The 24,877-nt window shown below is 35.5% G+C and overlaps 1 protein-coding gene across 2 annotated transcripts in view; it reads left to right on the forward strand.

The window, feature by feature from the left end:
• Positions 1-24,877, forward strand: part of EHBP1 (EH domain binding protein 1) — a 317,715-nt gene that overhangs the window by 240,712 nt on the left and 52,126 nt on the right. Inside the window, exons 16-19 of one of the 2 annotated variants that reach the window (XM_011956827.1) lie at positions 9,974-10,121; positions 18,723-18,830; positions 21,498-21,622; positions 24,173-24,311. In XM_011956827.1, coding sequence (XP_011812217.1) covers positions 9,974-10,121; positions 18,723-18,830; positions 21,498-21,622; positions 24,173-24,311 — 520 coding nt within the window. The remainder of the gene's footprint in view (positions 1-9,973; positions 10,122-18,722; positions 18,831-21,497; positions 21,623-24,172; positions 24,312-24,877) is intronic. The other variant, XM_011956828.1, reaches the window with a different exon arrangement.

Below are 24,877 nucleotides of genomic sequence, written 5' to 3' on the forward strand. Positions count from 1 at the left end.
CCTACTAGGAATTCATATGTATTAAGCAAATGAATGAAAGAAAATGATTATTTATTTAGAATATAAAACTTTCTATCTCAGAATGCTTCCAGATACTTAAAGGAAAGGCTCATTTAGCAACATTAACTTGATCATGTATTCTTTTATGTTTAGGATTCTTTATTTGTATAACATGGTATAACACTGAAAAACAAATGCTACAATTAACAAGAATACTTGCTGTATCTTGAAACAGATATATTTTAAAAACTAGAGCATGATATATTCATTTTCATGAATTAAATACATTAGATGAAATCTAAATTCTTAAAATGTGTCTTTTTTTCTGAATTAGTCCTTTTATATTTTCTACCTATATATTAAAAACTATATCTCAAATTTAAATTCATATTCTGTTTACTATTTTTCCTATGTGTCTTAAACAAATCCAAAATTTAGTAGTTACTACAAAAATAAATGTGATCCCCAGGGTTGATCAAAGATTTAATCTGACCAGATGGGGCAAACTTGAGAAAGATTTTGACTTTCCACTCTGTTTTGCAACAAGAAAGGCTGATTTTTTTTTCTTTCTTTCTTTGTTAGAGAAGCAGAGATCAGGCCATCCCCAGAGAAATGAGCAGGTGTGGCCATTTATAAGCATGTCTGCTTATATTACAAACCAGCATAAGAAAAGTTTGAAATGAGTTGAAAAGATCTGCTAAACAGTTTTAATGTTTCACCGTAAATCCTATTTATTCAGTCAGGAGCTGATCAAGCTAGCAGTAAAATATCTAGTCTAACTACACCTTTAAAAATCTTGTAATTTTATTTTTTATTTAATTCTATCTTTCATAGGAAGTGAGTAGGCACACTTTGGTAATCCTTGCCTCTGGACAAACACAGAATTCTCTCTTTTTTTTTTTTTCGGTCCATTCTGAATGCCTAATAACAGAGTCTTGTTCCCTGTCTAATGATGAAAGGGTGACAGTCAAATTCTTTTAGTTTACTACAAAATTGAGGAATTTCATGGACCATTTTGAGAACAGAATACTGTGAAATATTAGCAGCACTAAGTAAAACTTTTTAAAAAAAAGTTTAGATAGGTTAAAATTTATTTAGCTCAACTAATTAAAGTTCAATTACTAAGACTGTATGAAACACCGAAGACAAAACAAAAAACACAGGATGTTCTTGAAGGAGGTAAAGGATGAAATGTGGGGGTTTTTTTTGGTAGAAATAGAGTGCTTTTTTATGTTATAAACACAGTTTTACAAAGAGTATGGATACAAACTACATTATTTGAAATAATATGTTTTTAAAGTTTTGTTAAAGCTTATTTCATGAAAATGTGTGTAGACCTGTTTCTTAAATAGAAAGACTTCTCAATCTGTATTTTTCAGCAGACTGAGTAAAAGTATCTAATATTATGGAAGACATCCTTGGGTGGGTAATGATCTCAGCAGCTACACTGACAGTTTCTCGTGTTCTAATTCACCTTCACAAATCCATGGCATCATTTTTTGGCTAAAGTAATGTCAGTTGGTGACATTTGCAGCAAGTATAAAAAGGACCCCCCATGGCAGCCATTTTTATTTGATTCTTAAGATCCAAAGGCTGCTGAAAGAACAATTGAATAAAGTTGGGGATTGGAGAAGCTTGATTTTCTTGTTCTCTGTGAAATGAAACTCCAGTCTTTTTCTTCCCTTTCCCCTTTAAAGCAAAAGTCTGCTAGGGGGTTGTAGCTGTGTCAAAGCCGCTGGGATGCCACTGCTGATCACTTTAATTACTACGACTAAGGAGGATAAAATTAAAAGTAGCACCATTGAAGCAGTGGAAGAAAGCTTGCCTAGATGTCGGTGAACTGTGAAATATAAAAATTGCATACCAATACATTTTTATGGAAAGGAAACAAGGAATTACATTACTTATTCTTGAAGAGTTTGTCCTTAAATTGTCAAATTTTACTAGTGCATCTATCTATGGCAGATTGTAGACTATTTCAGAATGATAAGGAAAGTAGTAACTTGAAGACATGCTGTGAAAGGGCTAAATATTATTAAAGTTTATGTCCAAAGTGGTTAGTTCTGATCCATCTATATTTGAATATTTCAAATTCACTGGATTGAAACAGGGCTCCTTTTGCACCATAGCAGGACTTTTGCCTTATCCTGAAGATGTTAGCAAAGAGAAAAGCAAAGCTTAAATACATTTACCACTTTTCTAAAGGCTTTTAATTTAAGGTTGGGAACCTAAGTTTTAAGTGAATGTAAACAAATTAGTTGCTCATCATCTCTCTCTATTCAGTGGCACAAAGGGAAATTTAAACTGATTTGTATAACCCCAGTATACATAAAGAACTGAGACTTTAAAAAATCATAATCACTGTAGGGCCTCAGAAAATGCTCTGAATAGCAGTTATGTAATAGATAGGGCCAGTGCTTTGATATCAAACAGACACTGATTTTAATTCTTACTATGCCATTTACAAGATGTATGACCTTGGGCGGTATATATAAGTGAGATTCAGTTTTTATCAAATTGGAAGGATAGCAGCTATCTCACAGAGTTGTAAGGAGTAAATGAGATAACACATATACATGTGCAAACACACAGGGCACAGAGCTAGTATTTACTCAAAAATTTGTTACAAATTGTAAAAAGATAGTCATGGGGAGGGAGACCTCCCAAAACTACAGCTTCTATCAAACCCTCCAAAGAATACACATCCATCTTACAAAAGCAAGATTATCCTTTATAACTCAGTCTAACTCTAAATAATACCATATAGGAAAAGGTGAATGTCATCAGACCCATTCTTACAAATAGGAAGTCTAACTACTTCCATTTATTTAAGTCTATTTAGACTACATAAGTAAATGAAAGATACATAGGTTTCCTATGTATTGGATTTTTGAAGTATACTTATCTTTTAAGTAACAGCAGTTTTCTAAGTTGCCTTGCCTCTGCAACCCAGTGAAAAGATTTTTTTTTTCCAGCACACATGGTAAACATGATTTACTTACAGCTATGAGTCACTGTCTTTTTTTGAATGTAGAATGGTCAAAGCAGCTTTCAAAATCACATTTCTTAGGTTTAGGCAAACTCGTTGTCAGAAATATTATGAACGTATTTGAGCAGTTTGTGTTGAATGCTATATAAAAATAAGATAATCATTGTCCCTACTCTCTGGTCATTTTATCCTTAGACATAAACAGTATGGCTATTTTGAGTAAAAAAAATGCATAGATTGTATTGCTATCTATTCTTTCAGTATTATTGCAAAATATCTTTTAATGGAGCCTACATATAAAAATTAAAATGAACTAGTTTTACTTATGATGAACCTGGAGACTAATAAACTGAAAATTAGTGCTATCAATTAAACTAAAATTGGTGGCATAATCAATTACTATAATTACAAGCTTTTCCTTGGTGACCTTAACAATTAACTTTTATTTTCTCAGTTGTTTTTTTGTCTTAAGGGAAGTTAAAGGGTGAGAAAACAAACAACACAGATACGCCATCCCACTGGAGAGCTTCAGGCCCAAGCAAAATTGTCTCCGTGGTGTTAGGACATTAGTAGAAAAGTAAATTAAGGCAATCTGATAGGGAACTAGAATTCTGTCAATCAGGCTCAAGATTTTGTGCTGTGTCCATAAACTTTGTTTACTGTAGGGTTTTATGAGTTGTAACCTGCCCTTGCAGTCTGTTAATGAGGCTAAATCTTGCTACTTGAGAATTGAATTACAGCACACCTCTGGGCTAATGGTTATAAACAGAAAGTCCCATTAGGGCTACATTCTGATTTGTTCATTTGCATTTTTTTCTATTGTATAGAGAACAATCATGAGTAAATCAGTACAAACAAACAATTTACATGGAAATTGATAAAGTGTTCCTAATTAGTATTTAGAGTTGGTTTTATTAACAATTGCCTACTTTAAATTGCACTCTTGGTAAGCTCTGGGAAAAATGTGCAGATGGGAGTATTAGTGGGATAGAGGAGGTGAGGGTGATAGCTTGTGAGAAAAAAATTAGGTTGCCATTTCATATTCAGAAAATTAGAATCATTTATTTCATTTTAACTCAGTAAAAATGACCCTTCATTTTAGTTTGAATCAACAAATTCCAGCTATGTAAGAAGTTATTATTCAGTCAGTGAAATACACTCAAACTTAGTTGCCTGAGGCATGTTAAATAATGGTTTTTTATTAGTACTCTTAACTTTTCATAAGTTTGAAAGATGAAAGTTTAGTAAAAGTTCCATTTTCCTCATTTGATCATATAGTTTGATACTTTGGGAATCATATAGTTTAATGGTTAAGAGCAAGGGCTCTGGAGTAAAACAGACCTGAGCTGAATACCTGGCTCTGACATCAGGTCTAGCTGTGGAATGCTGTGACTCTAAACTTAAATATTCTTACTGGTAAAAATAATAAAGATGTGAAAACTAAATATTATGCACATAAAGTACATAGCATATAAATGCTCAGGAGATAGCAGCAGCCATCATCAAACTCACCATTATCAATCCTGTAATTTCTTTTATTCCTAGTATATTTTTCAAGTTTAGAAACACTGATAGTGGACCAGATGTGGTGGCTCATGCCTGTAATCCCTACACTTTGGGAGGCCAAGGTGCATGAATCACTTGAGTCCATGAGTTTGAGACCAGCCTGGGCAGCATGACAAAACCCCATCTCTACAAAATTACAAAAATTAGCCAGGCATGGTGGCACACATGTGTGGTCCCAGCTACTTCGGGTGGAGACAGGGCTGAGGTGGGAGAATCACCTGAGCCTGGGGAGGTCAAGGTTGCGGTGAGCTATGATTGTACCATTGCACTTCAGCCCAGGTAACAGAGTGAGATACTGTCTCAAATTTAAAAAAGAAAAACAGAAACACTGATAGTAAACTGAGGATTTTTTAAATGTTATTCTTGCATCTTCAGACTCACTATGCCTATTGCATACTATTCCTCACCTATGAATAAGCTTGTGTCTCCAGATACTAATAAAATTTCACTTGAATGTTAGACCTCTCTTCTTTTGCCCCTACCACAATATACACTTCAGGAAGCATACCATCACATTGCTTTGCTTTTTCGAGGCAGGGTCTTGCTATGTAGCCCAGTTGCCCAGGCTGGTCTTGAACTCGTGGACTCAAGCAGTCCTCCTGAGTAGCGGGGATTATAAGCATGTGCCACCACAACTAGTCAAGATTATTTTTTAAAATAAATTTTATTATAAGAGTAGTATGTGTGTATTATAGAAAATTAGAAAAGGAAGTCAAAAGAAAATACGAATATCAAATTTTGATACCCAGAAATCTTCACCATGACAACTTTGCATATACCCTTCCAAATCTCTTTCTATGCATATGTTTTCTTAACTCTGACTTATTAAAATGATCAGGTCAGTTGTCTGGGATATCCTACCTTCTGGATCTATTTGGTGGTTTTCTTGCTGTGTCATTTATCGTGCTTCTCTATCCCCTGTGCTTATGATAAACATGAAATTATATCTAAAGTTTGAGTGGATTCACTTTAAACATTTTTGGTAGAATATTATAGGTGGTGTGCAGTTCATGTGCTTCATATCAAAAAACATATAACATATGATTGACCCAACATTAATGATGCTAGATTCGTGGTCCCTAATCTCTGATCTAGGTCTTATCTCTCTTTTTACAGATTAGGTTTTCCCTTTGCAACTAAAAGTAATCTGTGTGGTGTTACTTAAGCATATGTTCCAGTTGTTACTGCTGTGTAACAGGCCACCCCAAACTTAGTGACGTAAAAAAAAAAAATGTCTTGCTGTTATGCTCTACAAATTCTGTAGGACTTTAACAGTTGGGGGTGGCTCAAAATGGCTAGAGTCTGAGGTCATCTAAAGCCTTCTTCATTCACGTGTCTGGACCTACGCCAGAAAGACTGAAGGCTGAATTTGGCTAGAATGGTCAACTGAAGCACCTACATGTAACTTAGTCTTCTCACTGTATGACTGCTGGGTTCCCAGAAAGAGGACAGAATATAAGAATTTCAAGAGAGCTTAGGCAGAAGGGGTATGGCCTTTTCTGACCTAGCCTTGGAAATCACCTGCAATACTTCCACATTCTGTTTCTTACATACAAGTCACTAAAGCTGGCTCAGAAGAATTAAACTCTTCCTCTTATTGAGGGAGTGGCAAGGTCACATTGCAGAAGAGCATTGGGATAAGCGATAACTGTTGTGGCCATCTTTGGAAAATACAGTTGGCTGCAGCATGACTATCCAGTTCCCTATCAGACATTTACCTAAGAGCTTTAATAACAGTTGATGATCCTTGCCAGAATCATTCATTATGATTTGCAAAGTGATTTTTTTTTATAATTCTACCTTTTAGGGGCATTATTAAATGATATCTTATAAAGTAGAGCTAGGCTGGGGATGGTGGCTCAAACCTGTAATCCCAGTGGGAGGGTGACTTGAGCCTAGGAGTTTGAGACCAACATGGGCAACACAGGGAGACCCTGTCGCTACAAAACCTTAAAAAAAAAAATTTTTTTTTAAACTATGGCCACCATGCCTATAGTTCCAGCTACTCAGAAGGCTGAAGTGGGAGGATCGCTTGAGCCTGGGAGATCAAGGCTGCGGTGAGCTGTGATTGTACCAGTGCATTTCAGCTTGGATGGGTTTACCATACACACACACATACACACACACACACACACACACACACACGCACACACAGATATATATATAGTAGAGCTTTCCCTTATTGACTGAGACTGTTTGATTACTCTAAAATTCATTTCCCACCAGAAATACAAAATAATGTATTCTTTTCCTTCAATTACTACTTTGTAGGAGTTATTTCAAAGCTGCCTTAAATGGTAACAAATAAGTTTTTATATCCTTCTATGTTTTGAATATCATATTGGACTCGAATTTTCCTTGATTCTATGTGTGATCTCATTGATTCAATTCATTGCAGTCATTTTTCTTTTTGAGACTGAAATTGTCTCTCTACTGGGTTCTTCTAATTGGTTCCCTACCCAGTCTCTCTACTGGGTTCTTCTAATTGGTTCCCAAGCTTCAGGCTTGTCCCTGGGTCCATTGGGCATCCCCATTAACCTATCCCCATTAATTTTGATGGCTTACTTGATTTCTCAAGAAATTTGTGAAAAAAAGTGCCTGGACTTGAGTTCTACCCATTGGTTTCTACCCTTGTCCCTAATGATATGTCACCAAGTTGTGTTTTTTTTGTTTTTTAAGGCAACAGACTATTTAATGTGGTTTAAAATACATCAGTGTCTCACCAAGTTTCATTGCCCTTTTAAAATTTTCAGACTCATTAACCTCTAACATTGGCTGCAATTGATTACTCCTTTTTCTTGAAAGCCTATGCTATTTTGATTATCTGGATACTTCAGTGTTCTAGTTCTCTTCTCCCTCTTTCTGTGTCCTCTTTTCAATATATATCTTATCTGTATCTTACCTAGATATAGATAGATGTTTTCCATGTTTTAGTCAGTGTTGCTCCTTTTTCTCTAGGGTACCCTCTTCACATGCTTTCATGGATTCCTATAACTCATCAGCTCTCTAGTCATAGTTTGACCTCACATCCTAGTATCCATTTTATTTCTCAATTACCTACTAACATCTTTACTCAGATTTCCTGCCAGCTTCTCAAACCCAATATGTCTTAGCACAGACTTTCTCTCCCTCGCTTCTTATAGTTCCTTTTAGTTTTTCTATTTCTATTATGAACATCACAGTTCTACTAGTTGCCTAAGTTAAAAATTTCTGAGTTTTTTTCCCTCCTTCTGCATCTAATGTTACCAAGAATTAGTGCCTCTAATTCTAATATATTACACTTTTCTCTTTCTATTCCCATTGCCACCGTCTTAGTCTTGTATCTCAGTACAGTTTCCTTGGACTCTTATAAGAGCCTCCTAACTAGTCTATTGCCATCCTTCTATGCCAGTCTATTTTATGCACCATTGCCTGATTAATCTTTCCCAAATACACCTCTAATTGATGATTCCTCTAGAATTTAAAAACAAAACCAAAAAAAAGACATATGCATAAAAATAAAACCCAGCAGTGGTCCCTGCTGTCTTTAGAATAAAATTAAAGCACCTCTCCTCTCCCTGTTGGACAGGGCCTTTAAAGTATCTCCCCAAATTTATTTTTCTTGCCTTGTCTATCACTGTTTTTGCCCTGTGTTCAGGAAAACTAGCTTATGTTTTCCCATATACCTTCTTGCCTCTATGTTTTTGTACTGTTCCTACCTCCTTGTCTCTCCTACACTGACCTACCTAACCACCAACTTCTATCTCTACCCATTCCAAATCCTACTCATTCTTCAGACCCAGCTTGAAATCCATGATGGCATGATGCATTCTGTTTGCCCCTCAGCCAAAAATGTTCTCCGTTTTCTGAACCCTTATGTCATCATGCTTGAAATGGTTACAGCACCTAGCACAAATTATGTACTAAAGACCAGAGATACAAAGGTAAATCAGATGTATTTCAACTCTAATGTGAAGGAGGCATCCTTACAAAGTTATAATGTAAGTTGACAAGTATTGTTTAAAAAAATAACATACACACACAGACACACATAAAGTGCTGAAGTAACATAGAGGAAGGATTACTTTATTTCTTAGGGAAGTAGTGCGGGGGGATAGAGAGGGGAGGTTTGGTGGATTTAAACTGAATCTGGAAGAATGAGTAGAAATTAAATAAGGTTAGAGAAGCTCATTCCAAGAAAAATAAATGACACACTCAGAGCCACAAGTACATGAAGCTACATGATACAAACAATTCTGTATGAATAGATGTAAGGATTTATGGAGGTTCGGAGATGTTAAGGATTTATGGAGGTTCGGAGATGTTAAGGGGAGATAACCTGGGAAATATATGTTGGGGCCAGATTATTTCAGTCTTTGTTTTATCATAGTAATGCCTTATTTTATATGCTTTTCAATTTACAAAGCAGTTTCACATTGATTATTTGCGATTCATAATAATCTTTTTTTTTTTTTTTTGAGTCTTGCTTTGTTGTCAGGCCTGGAGTGCAGTGGCGTGATCTCGGCTCACTGCAACCTCCACTTCCTGGGTTCAAGTGATTCTCCTGCCTCAGCCTCCCGAGTAGCTGGGACTACAGGCATGTGCCACCATGCCCAGCTAATTCTTTTGCATTTTTAGTAGAGACGGGGTTTCACCATATTGGCCAGGATGGTGTCAATCTCTTGACCTTGTGATCCACCTGCCTTGGCCTCCCAAAGTGCTGGGATTACAGGTGTGAGCCACTGTGCCCAGCCAATAATCCTTTTTTTAGTAGTCAACAACTCTCTTATTTGTCTAGTTATTTTAAATATCAGAAACCACATTAGATTTTAATTTTTCTTCTCTGTATACATTTGGGGAGAGAGGGAGTTACCAAAAAGAGAGGGAGTTACCAAAAGGGAAAACTTGATAGTTTTTAAATCAAATTATGTACTGATAAACTATCCCTACTCTTACTCTAGCCCCCTAAATATGCCATTTCCTATATAGCATTTGATCAGCATAGTATAGCAGCATATTCTGCTCTCAAAGATGTCTTTTAGCCATTGCTCTGTGCCTTTTTTCAAAAATAACAAGTTAAATTCTATTCTTTAAAAATATGAATTAAAATTCTGTCCTCAGTATTGTGACTTTTTTCTGTAAGCTGGATTCTTTTATTAATAATAATTTCTGATATTTTCTCAGTGATATGTATTACCAAACATTCTTTAGTTTGTATTTTTAATGGACATTTTAATAAAATAATTTGTAAATGTTTTTAAAAATCTGATTCTAGGATGTCTTTTAAAAATGGTGTGACATCCAACTGATATGGAGCATCCTATTTATAATGTGGGCCAAGCACCATGCTGTAAACCAGTTACTATCATGATGATCAGATTGAAAATGAAATTGCATTTCTGTCAATTACTGAGTTGGCAACTGTTCAATATATCTTAGCAGCAAGATGAAGAGCGACGTCGGCAGCTGAGAGAGAGAGCTCGTCAGCTAATAGCAGAAGCTCGATCTGGAGTGAAGATGTCAGAACTTCCCAGCTATGGTGAAATGGCTGCAGAAAAGTTGAAAGAAAGGTCAAAGGCATGTGGAGGTGAGTTAAAGAACCTTGTATCATTCTACAGACAACCCAGAAATCCACAGTGGACCTTTTGGGACTTTTTATTCTTACTTCAAAATGTTGCTTCAAAAATACAAAGTTTCTAACCTATTGCTATGTTGCAAGACACCTAAAGGAAGCATAGTAAATTAGAAGATAACTGTTGCTGTTTTCCAAATCAACTTTTTGGCTTCATTTAAAAATACTCAAGAAGTACTGTCTTAGAATATGCTTTTGTAAAAAACTCATACCTTGGTTTGTGATACCCCATGATTCCTCATTAATTGTATTAGGAGTATGTAAAATGTAACTGAGTCCCTAACATCTAAATCATAGCACGATTAGTGATGAGCTTTGTCATGAAAGATTTTCACCTAAAACAAGGTATTTAGAAAGTAGTTTTAACAATATTCTGGCATTATAGCCCGAGATGTTAGAAGCTTATATAAGTCCCATCTCAGTTTCTTCTTAGTCTCCTTACTCTGAGAGGGTCTTCTTCAATATCTGCAGAGATTAATCTAAGCTTGATGTTGGGACAGCGGCTGTATATATAATTAAACATAATTTTAATTTTACCTTCGGAGATGCTCAATTTGGACATCTTTAATTTGGAACATTTTACGTTTTTAAGAGGAGTATATTCAGAAGGCTTGTGAGCTTTTTATTTCGAAGGTATATAACCTACTTATCTACCAAAACATGGCAGATATTTGCCTGAGTTAATCTTAGAATGCAAAGATCACCCTGAAGAGTAGGCAAGTGAAGACTCAAATAAGACCTTAAAGCAGCTGTCCCCAACCTTTTTGGCACCAGGAACTGGTTTTATGGAAGACAATTTTTCCATGGACTAGGAGGGTAAGGAGGGATGGTTTCAGGATGAAACTGTTTCACCTCAGATCATCAGACATTAGTTAGATTCTCATAAGGAGCATACAACCTAGATCCCTTACATGTGCAGTTCACAATATGGTTCGTGTTCCTGTGAGAATCTAATGCTGCCACTAATCTGACAGGAGGCTGAACTCAGGAGGTAATGCTCACTCGCCTGTTAGGCCAGGTTCTTAATAGGCCACAGACTGGTACTGGTCCATGGCCCTAGGTTGGAGGCCCTAGGTTGCCTAAAAGGGCTGAAACAAAGATAAGCTATTCTTAGGTCAATGATAAGTTTCCTCAAAGTAAATGGAAACTTATTGCTGTTATATCTTATTGATTCCTTATGTTAAAAGCTTACTGTAGAAAAGTCTAATGCTTATAACCTCTAACCTTCCATCTCATACATTTGAAAGCTTCTTCCCCACACAGCTATGTATCTATCCCTGTGATCTTCTCAGAATGTCTGTATCTTAGTGAAACCCACCTTGCCAGGTGCAGTACCTCACGCCTGTAATCCCAACACTCTGGGAGGCAAAGGTGGGAGAATCAACTTGAACCCAGGAGTTCAAGATCAGCCTGGGCAATATCACGGGACCCTAATGCTACAAAAAACAAAAAACAAAAATTATTTTAATTTTTTTCCACTTTTTTTAAAAAAATTAAATCATTACCTTCAACCAACTCACACCCACTACAAAAAAATTTTTTTTAAATTAACCAGACATGGTGGCACACACCTGCAGTCCTACCACTTAGGAGGCTGAATTGGGAGGATCACTTGAGTTCAGGAAGTTGAGGCTGCAGTGAGCTGTGATCATGTGACTGTCCTCCAGCCTGGGTGACAGAGTGAGATGCTGTCTCAAAAAAAAAAAAAAAAGATTTCTTCATCTTCCCTTTTTGATTGCTATCATGCAGGATTTTTATTGCAGTTTCTACATTCTCTACTACAGTTTCAGTTTTATAGTAAGATCAGTAATTATTCACAGCTACATTTGTATAATACTATGACAATTTGCTGTCGTTTATCATTAATAATTAGATGCTTCTTTTATCTTAAAAATCTCCACATATTCTAAGTAAGTCTTAATAAATCTTTGCCTCCTTATATCTTTGAATCATAGAAAAACCCCATATTCTTATGCTCCAGATAGGCTTCCTGAAGCTATTAATGCCACCTTCCTGTGGCATCATAAAACCATGTAGGAGAACAAGTAATAATAGGATGAAGGGGCATTTGGTATCTATTTTTTGTTTTTCCCAGTAGTGAGCAGATAACAATGCTAAATGACTTATAAACTCTGGGAAGGCTAAGAATTAAAAATCCTATTAATGATATGGGATGTGTCACCTATATAGTTGGTCCTGTCTTTATAATCTGACTACACTTGAGGCTAAGCCAGGACTAGATGAGGCAAGGAGACTGTCAGTGTTACAACCCAAAGTGTGGTTGCTACCTGGTAATGAGGGACAGTAAAGATCTGAATTTGCCATCATTCAACAGTCAAAGTAAACAAAGTAAACAAAGGACAAATGAGGATTGGATCTATAGAGTTGGCAAGGAAATACAGACCAGAACAAGGAAAACCAGGTGAAATGAAGAAGGGGCAGAGTTTGACAAATGACTTATGAGAACCTCCTGAGGAGTCAGGTTTCTTATTCCTGAGGGAGACCAAAGTGACCAGGGTCTGTTTTTTCCATAGGACACAGCATACCTTGGATGTTGGAAGCAGCTACATATCAAATGGTAGTCTGTTTGTGAGAACTAAGGTTGACCTGAGACCAATGACACAGGCCTATTTCCTGTCCTCGGTGGTGGGTCTTGGCCTGTCTTCATAAACGGATATGGAACAAACTAGGTCTCCTCTGGCCTCAAGGTCTAAGCCTTAGCTATTGAGAGTGAGAGTTGTGGAGAAATCTTTAGGACAAGGAGGAAGGTAAAATTCCTCTTGAAATTCAATGATTCATATACATTTATTTATCACACAGTGCCAGCCACTGTGCTTGGCCAGGATTTGGCAAACATCCTGGAAAGGGCCAGAACACTGCAGGTTTTGTAAGCCATGTGCTCCCTGTCCCCGCTACTCAGTTCTGCCCTTTGTAGCCTGAACTGCCCTTTGCAGTCTTGAACAATATATGAATGAATGAGTCTGGTTGTTATTTACCTTCAGAAGACAGTAGGCTGGATGTTGCCCCTGGCCTGTAGTTTGCTCACCCTTGCATAGCAAATTCAAAATTCACTTGAGTTCACAAGAGTCTAATTTCTAAGTAAAAATGACCCTGATGAGGTTGGTAAGTCAAGGGAAAGAATTAACAAATGAGTGTCCACTCTTCTAGGGTCTAGTAGGAATCATCAGGTCTGAAAAGAGAAGTTTTGCTAAGGAGTAGTGTGAAAGGAAGAGAGAGAAATAATTTGAGACCAGCCTAGATGGAGAACTAGGATAGGAAGGTTTTCGAAGCAGTAGTCCAGAGTGATAAAAGAGGGTAGTGAAGAGCTGACATAATAAGGTGGATGCACAGCCTGGGGAATGTATTGAACATGATCATCACTCAGACCCACTGCCTGAACTCACCTGTGAAAGCCTACTTTTTCTGTTCTCAAGCAGCAACCAGCCTCAGTGAGCAAAGAAAACTTACTAATTTGGAGGTGAGGTGCCTTTGGCTTCATGATGTCCACAGAAAATACATACAAGGTATTTTAGGTCACCCATAACTGTATATTCAGGCAATCAAGAGACCTATATCCTGTTGCAGCCAGAAATAGCCTGATTCTTGTGTAAATAACAGAATCACACCTCTCCTAGTAGCCATAGCCTAGCTTTCACTTACCCTCCGTTTGACATACTTGTGGGACTTATGAGAAAATCAGGTAGTGTATTGCATATGTTTTTTTCATTTTTGCCTCATTTTGTAACTGTAGACCTGTGATGGCCTTATTTTAAAATCCTCATTCTGTGTAAGAAACGATGTGGGTTGTATGAATCTTTCCTGACAAGGTACAGATGTTGATAAAGTTTAGTATTTTTCGTTTTAGTTGTGTAGTATTGTGGTCAGGGAATAGGACCTAAATTTCTGCTTTGGGAATTTATTAATGTTTTATTTTGGCCAAATGCATATTAAATTTTTGTTAATGGTCTATGGACACATTTGCAAGGAAGGTGACTACCTTGTTTTAAGATGATATTACATATCATGTCATATATCACATATATATTATAAAGTATATTATATATGATACATATTTTCTTATTATTCATTCCATAGCTTATCACTTTGCTTTAGTTAGATTAGATTTGCTTAACTTTAAACTGACATTTTTGCCTCTTTTTATTTTTTGAGACAGAGTCTCAGTCTGTTGCCCAAGCTGGAGTGCAGTGGCGCTATCTCAGCTTACTGCAACCTCTGCCTCCAGGGTTCTAGCAATTCTCCTGCCTCAGCCTCCCGAGTAGCTGGAATTACAGGCACCTGCCACCATGCGTGGCTAATTTTTGTATTTTTAGTAGAGACAGAGTTTCACCATGTTGGCCAGGCTGGTCTTGAACTCCTGACCTCAGGTGATCTGCGCACCTTGGCCTCCCAAAATGCTGGGATAACAGGCATGAGCCACTGCACCGGGCGGACCTTTGCCTCTTTTTTCTGTAGACAAACTAGTACACTTTGTTTTGCATTTCGGATGAATGAAGAAATTTTTTAAAATTTTGCCCATGAGAATGTCTGCATGATCCTTATTATTTCAGTTATGGAAAATAAATTTGTTGAGCTGAAATAGTATCTTAGGCCTTCAATAATTTTTATTTTCAGTTTCTATTAATAACATAATATCTGTATTGTGTTTCTTATCTTTTGTTTGATTTCTGTAGAATAACTTCAAAACTAATGAATTTTGTGGGGACCTTTGTTGAGAATTTTAAAAATCATAAGCGAGAAATATTTTTGGAATTTTTAAGTATGCTTTTAATGATAACTGCACTTTCTGTTTACAAAATGCAGATATTCTCTCTCTCTTATTTAACTGTCACCAGATATCTTGGTTTCATTCCATTTATCTATAAATAAAAAGTACAAGACTGGCCTTATTGACCACACTATTGGGATATCTATTTTGCTTATACTGCTGTGCAGTGTCAACTGGAATGCATTTTCACATTCAGTGCATATCAAATCTCCTTTTACCTTTTCCTGCACACACAGTACATAGCATACTTGCAAACCAGCTTCTGTTGTATAATGGATCTCTAGTTTACTTTCTGCCTTGTTCACCTACTGGGTTTTCAGTGTTTAAACATAAAGATCTATATATTATATTTATACGTTTATATTATGTAGTGTCTTTAAACACACACATGCACATGCACTTAAGTTCTGTAAGAATGCCATTAGAGCATTTCTTACAGGTGTTAGGAAGTATGTAACATTGACTGTTCAAAAGAATTCAAAGTTGATTGTAAAACTGAAGTCAATGAATGAAAAGAAAGTAGAAACCCATTCTTACGAAGACCTGAGCTGTGCAGATCACTTTTTACTCTTGCCATCCCAAATAGTAATCCTTTTATCTAAGGTTAGCGGTACATATATGAACATTGAGTTAACCCACTCAGCATTACTGGGGAGTGGTAGTGTAAATGACACCTGTTTAACATCATATAGGAACCTAGCACTGTATAAGTGAGTAAAGAAAGTAGGTACCATTTCCTGGGTATCCTTGGAATCTGAAAGAACCCATATACAACCATATTTCCAGACTTTCCTATTTTCTTTTTCATGGCAATGCCATCATTCTATTCACTCAGGCTGGAGAGTTTATTTTGATGGTGGCCTCACCCTTACTCTCCTCAGTATCCCTTCTCCCACAACCCAACATCCAATTGATTTCCAAGTTACGTCATACCTACTCCCAATTCTTTCATCCTAGGTTAGGCTGTCCATACTGCTTGCCTTGGGGTTATAACAGTCTCCAACTTGCATTTCTTGACTCTAACCTTTCTGTTCTCCAGTCCAACATTTAGGTCGGCAATTTTGCATGACAGATGGTGTCACGTGCATAGGGCTCTCTTATGCACAGTCCCTAGACCACTTTTGCTTTGACATAAGAAGGCATATGAGAATGTGAGCAAGAGTGATATTATAGAAATAATAAATGAAGCTGCTCTGATAAAAGACGTAAGCTTCAGTACTTATATTACTACTAATAAGTTATACCCACTTAAAAACTGATTACAATAAGGTACTTCGGTTGAAAACAGCTTATGGAGATTGCTGTTAAATTAATCTTCTAAAGCACAGTACTGATCATGTTGACCACCAGTATCTCTACATTCCTACCAAGTAAAAGTTAAACTTCCCATTCTGTCCTTCAAGACTCTCTATAGGTTTGCCTTTCAAGTCTTACCTTCTATTATTTCTCTTTAAGTATGCTTGAGCCAAATACTCTTTAAGTATGCTTTACGCCATTCTGTGAACATAACCTACCCGTTCCTCCATTCATGCCTGTAATGCCTTCCCCTCAATTGTGCCTCTTGAAATTCTATACATTTCTCAAGACCTAATTTAAAGGTTAGCATTTCCAAGAAAGAATTCCTGGTGTCACTGGCAAAGAATAATCTCTTTATCTTTTGAATTTGCTCTGTACCTTATTTTTATCCAGTAACCCCCACCATACATGATATTATAGTCCCTTGAATATGCCTTTAAGGCAGAATAAATGGCTCATACAACTTGGTATCTCCTCAACATCTAGCACAGTGTTTTGCATATTGTGTGTACAGTACACAGTAGGAGTTTCTTGAATAAAGGAATGAATATTGAATTCTCTACTCTCACTCTAGATTAATTGTTTTCAGTAATCATCAGTGGAGGCTTATTGGCAGCAAAAAAGTACTGCATTAGATCCCTAAAAGCTATTAATAGAAGCTGTCTCTGACACAGAATAATGCTCTGAACACCTTTTTGACACACAAGAAATATTTGTTAGCGTATTTGCTAAAGTACAGGTTTTGAGGATAGAGAAATTGAAGATGCCCACTTCTATGAAATGAGTCAGAGTTGATTAGCTGAGCACAGTTGATTCAAAAAGATGTCCCAAGTGATTGTGCTTAAATAATGAAGCCATGTATAATACCTTAGCTATTTCTTTGAAAGTATTTACCAATGTTTTTATCTCTATGCTTCCCTGCCCCCACCCCCCCTGTGTGGGGGGTGCATTTCTCCATCTTTTTTCCTTTTCTTTTTTTTTTTTTTTGACGGAGTTTTGCTGTTTCGCCCAGGCTGGAGTACAGTGGCGTGATCTCGGCTCACTGCAACCTCCACCTTCTGGTTTCAAGCCATTCTCCTGCCTCAGCCTCCCGAGTAACTGGGACTACAGGTGCACATCACCACACCTGGCTAATTTTTGTATTTTTGGTAGTGATGGAGTTTCACTGTGTTGGCCAGGCTGGTCTCGAACTTCTGACCTCGTGATCCACCTGCCTCAGCCTCCGAAAGTGCTGGGATTACAGGCGTGAGCCACTGTGCCTGGCCAATCTTTTTTCTTTATTATTTTCTTCCTCCAAATGGTGTACATAGTAGATGGGAAGTTTTCAATAAATGTAAACTATTGTTACTAATATTAATGCTCATAGTAAGCATTTACTTAGGAAGCCGAAAATCAAGCCTAAAGATGTACAATTTCAGAAAGGGACAAATGTTGATGGATTAAACAAAACTGTAGAATTTTGGAATTTCTCAATTGGACAAAAATCTTTGGAATACCTCACTACTAATAAAAGTTGCCCAATTAAAAAAAAAATTGAGTTGCAGAGTAGTAGGGATATTCTTCAAATCACAGAGCTACACAGCTATTTCTCCAAAAGGTACATTGCCTGTCTGTTGGATAGAAATTAAAGTTAAACCTCTAATGTGCAACTAAAATTGCTGCTGTGCCTTTTCAAATATATAGAATTCAAAATTACTGAAACAATTTTATCACTAGGATTTGGAGAGGAAAAAATATCTACTAAAAATCTTTAATGTCAAAAATTGACTCCATTAATTAATTATTACCCAAAACATTTTACTAGAGATATAAAAAATTATGTAAGACTTTCTCATTCCCATATATTTAATTTTGGTTGATAATTTTTCCCAGATTTTGCTCTACCAAGATTTATTGTCTTAGTTGTTTTTGAACTTTTCCATTGTATACAGGCACTGTATATGCTAGTCTCACTCTTAATCTATCCATAATGTTTTTATGATAATATTTTATTAATAGCATAAAAGTATTTAAGCCTTCATAAAAATGACAAATATATATATATATAAGGAATGTGTGCTTATTTATGCATTTAAATCTTATCTGATAAAAGTGTAAAATTTAGAAATATTTGATGACTTTGTCACCAAACCAACTTATATTTTTGTGTGCCATTGTTAGAGTTACTTATAGATTACACTTTAAAATACAGAGACTCAATGAGCTCAGTGATTCAGAGACAGCGTGTGGCAAATTGTCAAAACCTTTGCATCTGCTTTGATGTGATAATTCATCTTTGACATGTGAATGTAAAATATAAATGTTAATCCAATAGTGAAAGAGTGACTTAAAACTGATTTCTTAACTTGCTTATCTGTGTCTGGCCTGAATTTGAGTAACTATTACTAAAATACTGATTTTTCTTCTTTAGTGTTTTGGATGAATGATATAAAATATAAATAATATACTAACATTATTGCTACATGTTCCTACAGATGAAAATGCTAATATTGAGATAGATACTAACGAGGAGATCCCTGAAGGCTTTGTTGTAGGAGGTGGAGATGAACTTACTAACTTAGAAAATGACCTTGATACTCCCGGTAATTTCAAATTATAAATGTTTTGTGTCCTGCTGCGTGGCAAATTTTATGGTTATATTTTTATTATCTCATCAATAATAATAATAATTTTGTAGTTTTATTACATCTTATGGCCTCATAAACCATTTAGGTTAATCCACCTTCCATCAATTTTATGTTATTTTGTTTTAGGTTGGATGTTAAAATTAGCAATAACATTGGAATAGCAAATTGTAGTTGTGTTCTCTTATTATTAAGATTCACTATTGTATTTTATGTCATGTGAGACAATCTGTAGGCTTTCAATAGTTGGTTCCCTTCTCAGCTTAAATATTTTGGTGTGATGTCATAAGGTATATATTCCACATGTAAATCTAAACCATGGGATCAGATTTTCTGATTTAGTTTAGAATTATAGTCTTAGTTGTAATATTATTTTGCAGATTTTCTGCTTACCTTAAATACTTAAATATTACTCTAGTAAATGATTTTACATCTACTTAACTAATTACAATAAGACACTTTGAAAACTATATAGACTGCTGTTAAATTAACCTTATGTCTTATATCAATAAATCACTTTGGCAATGGACCTTTGTAAGTTCTTATTTAAAATATAAAGATACTTGCTGGTGGTTTTTAATAGGTGAGTGTTCCAAATGCATTGCCTTTATAAGCCAGCAGCAAGTAGCAATCCAAAGTTTTGTTGGATTGCTAAGGGGTTCCATAAATGCTTGTTGAATTGAATTCTTATAGCAATAAAAAGTCTTTGGTGATTTCTTTAGACTTAAAGGAAGGAGGCAAAGTCTCCAACATTTATCTTTTCATGTAAAAAGCTAAAGGGAGTGAGAGCAAGCATACTTTTTCCTATCCCTGTCATGCCCCTGCAATGCTAAGTGGCTCCATTTCTTTCCCTGTTGGAAATACTACTACTATTTCAAGAAACAGGTGACCACGGTTTTCCTGACTATAACGAACACTCAAGAAAACTCATGCCCTTTTGTCAGAAGCTCCTTCATGCCCCGGTGTTAAGTTTTACTATTGCTAAATAGAAGTCGGTATATTTATAATTGTGCAAGTCCAAAAGAATGCTGACATTTAAGGAAAACTTTTAAATGTTTAACCCAAAATTATAACTACATTTTACTTCTTTCTGCTTAAAATACTATAGAACTTGGTTAGGTTTGATTTTTTTTTTTTTAAACATTTTTGTTGTTGCTTACTCACCTTCCTACCATAACAACCACTAAAGGCTTTATCAGAAACCAATCACATCTTTTTAATGCTGAGGACATCCATAAGTACTGTATTGAATTTTTTAATATTCAATTATGGAAGTATAAAATCAGTAATAATATGTGATGCATATGTCCTGATTCTACAGTAGGTTAGTAACACAGGAAAAAATAGCCATTTCTTAGGTAAAATAATGGGAGAATTTTCTAGTTTCAGCTGTTGCAACTTTGGGGAATACTTTAAAGATTCTTGTTAGGAATACCTAACAGGCTTGACTCTTGTCCTTTTTAAAAACTCTCCTCCTACTTAATGTTTTCCAAAAAGAACACACATCTCAGCCTTCCTGTTTGGAGTTAACTAATAAATTGTTTATGACTCTCAAGCGTGCCAGTTAAGTGTTGGCATGTAAGTAGACAGGCCTCCCAATTCAGATTTATGGTTTGTTTTGTGGCAATAAGAAATAGGAATGCAAACTAGAATCTAGAAGCCCATAGAATATATTATGATTTTTATCCTTGCTTTATTTTCCCCCCAAATTTTTTTCATATGTATATGTCATAATGTTTTAATAATAAATTGCTTAATCTTTATCTTGATTTGACCATAGTTCATCAGATATTGTTTAAAAGAGAAGCCTTGCAATATAAACTGACCAATTTGCATGAAAGTAATGACAATAGCATTTATTAAGAGTCTTATAATTAGAAAATTTATTAATCTTTATGAAAAATATCATCCAGCAAATGGTGGACATATCTATTGCAACCATTTTATTAAGGAGTTGCCTTTTATTAATTTAAGAATTAGTTGTGTTTCTACTCATTTTGAACTATTGTATTATGAAAGATTAATGTACATTAATACATTCCAAAAATGTAATAATCTGTATTGTATTTCTGCTATCTAAGTAGAGGGTATTTGTAAACATATACCCTGTTTCAATGCTGGTTATATAGGTACATATATAAACACTGGATTCTAGTAGTATGTACATGATGACGATCTGAGATAATGTTAAGAACTTGTTTTAATATGGCATTATATTTATAAATCTAATATACTAAAAGAATTAAAACTATAAAATAATATTCAAAATGAAATGTATCTCTTCCTTTAAATATCTAGTTTGTTATAATAACTTGTTTTATTATGTATAACATACAGTGCTTATATAAATATATACATCACATACAGGCACAGGTTTTTAGGTAAGCATTAGCTACTATTTAAAGTATAACTAAGTTATCTTTAGATATGTTGACTATTCTTTAAGGGGAATGATTTTGGTGGGGGAATATACATATGTAAAGGATTTTTTGTGTATCTAATCTAATATCCTTTTCTTCTTTCTTTTAAAATATAGTAATACTTTTCTGAGCTCACATAAAATTGACAGTCTACATATCTAAATGCATCTCACTCAGTTATTCATGGTATTTGCATATTTAACAGAACAAAACAGTAAGTTGGTGGACTTGAAACTGAAGAAGCTCCTAGAAGTTCAGCCTCAGGTGGCAAATTCACCCTCCAGTGCTGCCCAGAAAGCTGTAACTGAGAGCTCAGAGCAGGACATGAAAGTAAGTCTTACTTGTTTAAAACATTTGGCTTAGTATCTGTGTCTTCTAGTTTCTGCCAGCAGTTTCTAATTCTAAAAACAATTTATTACTAAATTCTTCACCAATATTAAGATTAGGATATAAGAAATTTTTACTGGTGAGGTGTGGTGGCTCATGCCGGTAATTCCAGCACTTTGGGAGGCCAAGGTAGGAGAATCAGGAGTTCAAGACTAGCCTGGTCAACATATTGAGACCACGCTACTGAAAGTAAAACAATTAGCCAGGCATAGTGGTGCATGACTGTAGTCCCAGGCTGAGGTGGGAGGATTGCCTGAACCCAGGAGTTCAAGACTGCAGTGAGTGGTCATCATGTCACTGCACTCCAGCGGGGGACACAGGGTGAGACCTTGTCTAAAACAAAAAAAAAAAATTAATTAAAAAAAGTAATTAAATAGGCAGTAAGTAAATATCAATATGGTAATCAGTATTCATATACTATTTTTCAGGGAAACTACTACTTTAAATTGCTATTTCAAGTAAAAATAGAGGCAATATGGAAATTATTCTTGAGTTCTATATGTATGTATATTTTGCTAAGAAGAATACTGTTAAGAGAATTCTAGCGCATTTTTCAATAATCCTCAACCTTCTGCCTATTTAGATGAACTAAACGTATGTTATTTATAAGAATATTATTAGACTGTTTATATTATTCCCACCCACATGTTTCCCTGCTTTCCTCACAGTGATTAGTATTTCTGTAGCTTTAGGGCACTTCCAGTCCTGTATAACTTTTCACCCACCTGCGGACTATAGGGACTGCCCCGCTGACTGAAAGGATTTCCTTCCCCTGACACAGAGATGCTTTGAAGTCCCAAAACAATGACTTTCATTGCTTTTCCCCTATATTGTCAGTTTCTATAAACTGGTGATGAAAGTGTGTGGCAGCACTAGAGGACTTTTGGTCTCTATCTTTGAACAAAAGGAAGCCTGGATCAGGTCTGATTTTTTGCGTTCAATTTAGCTTTCTGCAGTGGATTTAATGCAGAATGAAGCTGGCCTAAGAATAATACAATAGATTGAAAAGGCTAACTGAATTAGTGGGTTTAGAGGAATACATTTGTAAAGTGGCAGAAGTCCCTAGTCATAAAAAGGTTTCTTAAGATGGGATTTGCTGGCTAATCACACTGATATTTTAGCATGTTGCCAGGCCTAAAAAAATTTAGCTGTGTTTGTTTATTTTGGTAAAGACTTGAGTTTTAGACTATTGGATAGTTATTATAACAGTAGAACTCTATTTTTCTTTAAAAAAAAGAATAAAAGCCAAAATTGTTTCTATCATAACTATATGGCTAGGATATTACAAGCATGATATTAATGATAAATGCATTAGATAACTTTAAAAAAATAAAATAGTGCTATTTTCATTTTTATGGTTTATCTGTCTAGATAAAATTGGTTTTGCTTTCCAAAACACTCTTACATAGTAGTCTTTAAAGTTATTCCAACAAAAGGTGTGCTTTAAACAGCTTGCCTTTGTATGATTCCTTTTAGTTAAGATTTTGAAAATGGTGTTTATAAAGAACATATAAAGTCCATCTGTTCTCTTGAAGCTTTCAGCGTTGATTTGGGTTTTAATTTTTTTTAATAAAATGCAGTTTACACATTTATAAATGAGGCATTCTGTGTTTGTGGAAAAGGATAAACTGTTACCTTCCCCTGAGGATTCTGTATCCCAGGCCTCCTTGAGGCTAGAGAATAGGCCATTGGAGGGCTCCCTCATTACCGATTGTCTCAATGCAGAGGAAGGGCAAAGTCTTGGTAGCTTTTGATAACCAGTTTCAGCATTCAGCAGGCTTAGCTATTAGTCATGCATCTTAGCCTTTCCCTATTTACTTTCAAAACACTTAATAAAAATAATAAAAGATTAGGTATAAAATGAAATATTTGTTTGGTACACAGCACCTCGGTATCTGCAGCTTCCACACACTGCAGTGGTTCAGTCTTCTGGGATATTTCTTGTCGATAGAACCATTTGAATTTGTTACCAGTATTAACATGGGAAGCTCCGGAAAAGATAATTGTAGTTTCCTTAGCTGTAAAGGGCTTACTTACAAATCTGGCTTTGGAAAGTTATAGCTGATGAAATGCAGTTCAGTAGGGTAGTATTATAATCCTACCTTTTAGCCTTCATCCAGCATTAGTGGTTTATCTCAATGGGCATAAAATTAGAAACTAGTTCTTGTTGTTATACAAGTCTGTGGGGCTGTGCAAACTGATGACACAGAATAGTGGGGGAAATAGGAGGCAAACATGGCTTTTAAATAGTATGTATCACTGGTGGAAGACATGTTTGTATCAAAGTTATCAAGAATTAAACCATGTGTCCCAAAGTTTGTGATTACAGGCAACAGAACTTGCAGTTTAGCTGTTTAAAGTGCTTTAAAATCCTTTTCTTGCAAAAAGTTTCTAAATTAGTGTTTTCTTAAATCAGTAAAAGTTGCCTTACTACTGTGTAATTTTATGTTTATGAGATCAGGACTCTCTTACCATGTGTTGTTTTACTTTTAGAATGGCACAGAAGATCTCCGGACTGAACGGTTACAAAAAACAACAGAACGTTTTAGAAGTCCTGTTGTGTTCAGCAAAGATTCTACAGTCAGAAAAACTCAACTTCAGTCTTTCAGCCAATATATTGAGAATAGACCAGGTAGAACACTTTTTAAAATGTTTTCCCACCTTATGATTTAACTATATATAGATATCTATATATAGTTAAATCATAAGGTGGGAAAACATTTTAAAAAGTGTTCTACCTGGTCTATTCTCAATATATTGGCTGAAAGACTGAAGTTGAGTTTTTCTGACTGTAGAATCTTTGCTGAACACAACAGGACTTCTAAAACGTTCTGTTGTTTTTTGTAACCGTTCAGTCCGGAGATCTTCTGTGCCATTCTAAAAGTAAAACAACACATGGTAAGAGAGTCCTGATCTCATAAACATAAAATTACACAGTAGTAAGGCAACTTTTACTGATTTAAGAAAACACTAATTTAGAAACTTTTTGCAAGAAAAGGATTTTAAAGCACTTTAAACAGCTAAACTGCAAGTTCTGTTGCCTGTAATCACAAACTTTGGGACACATGGTTTAATTCTTGATAACTTTGATACAAACATGTCTTCCACCAGTGATACATACTATTTAAAAGCCATGTTTGCCTCCTATTTCCCCCACTATTCTGTGTCATCAGTTTGCACAGCCCCACAGACTTGTAT

Source organism: Colobus angolensis, unplaced genomic scaffold (genome assembly GCF_000951035.1).
Source record: "Colobus angolensis palliatus isolate OR3802 unplaced genomic scaffold, Cang.pa_1.0 Scaffold425, whole genome shotgun sequence".
Lineage (NCBI taxonomy): Eukaryota > Metazoa > Chordata > Mammalia > Primates > Cercopithecidae > Colobus > Colobus angolensis.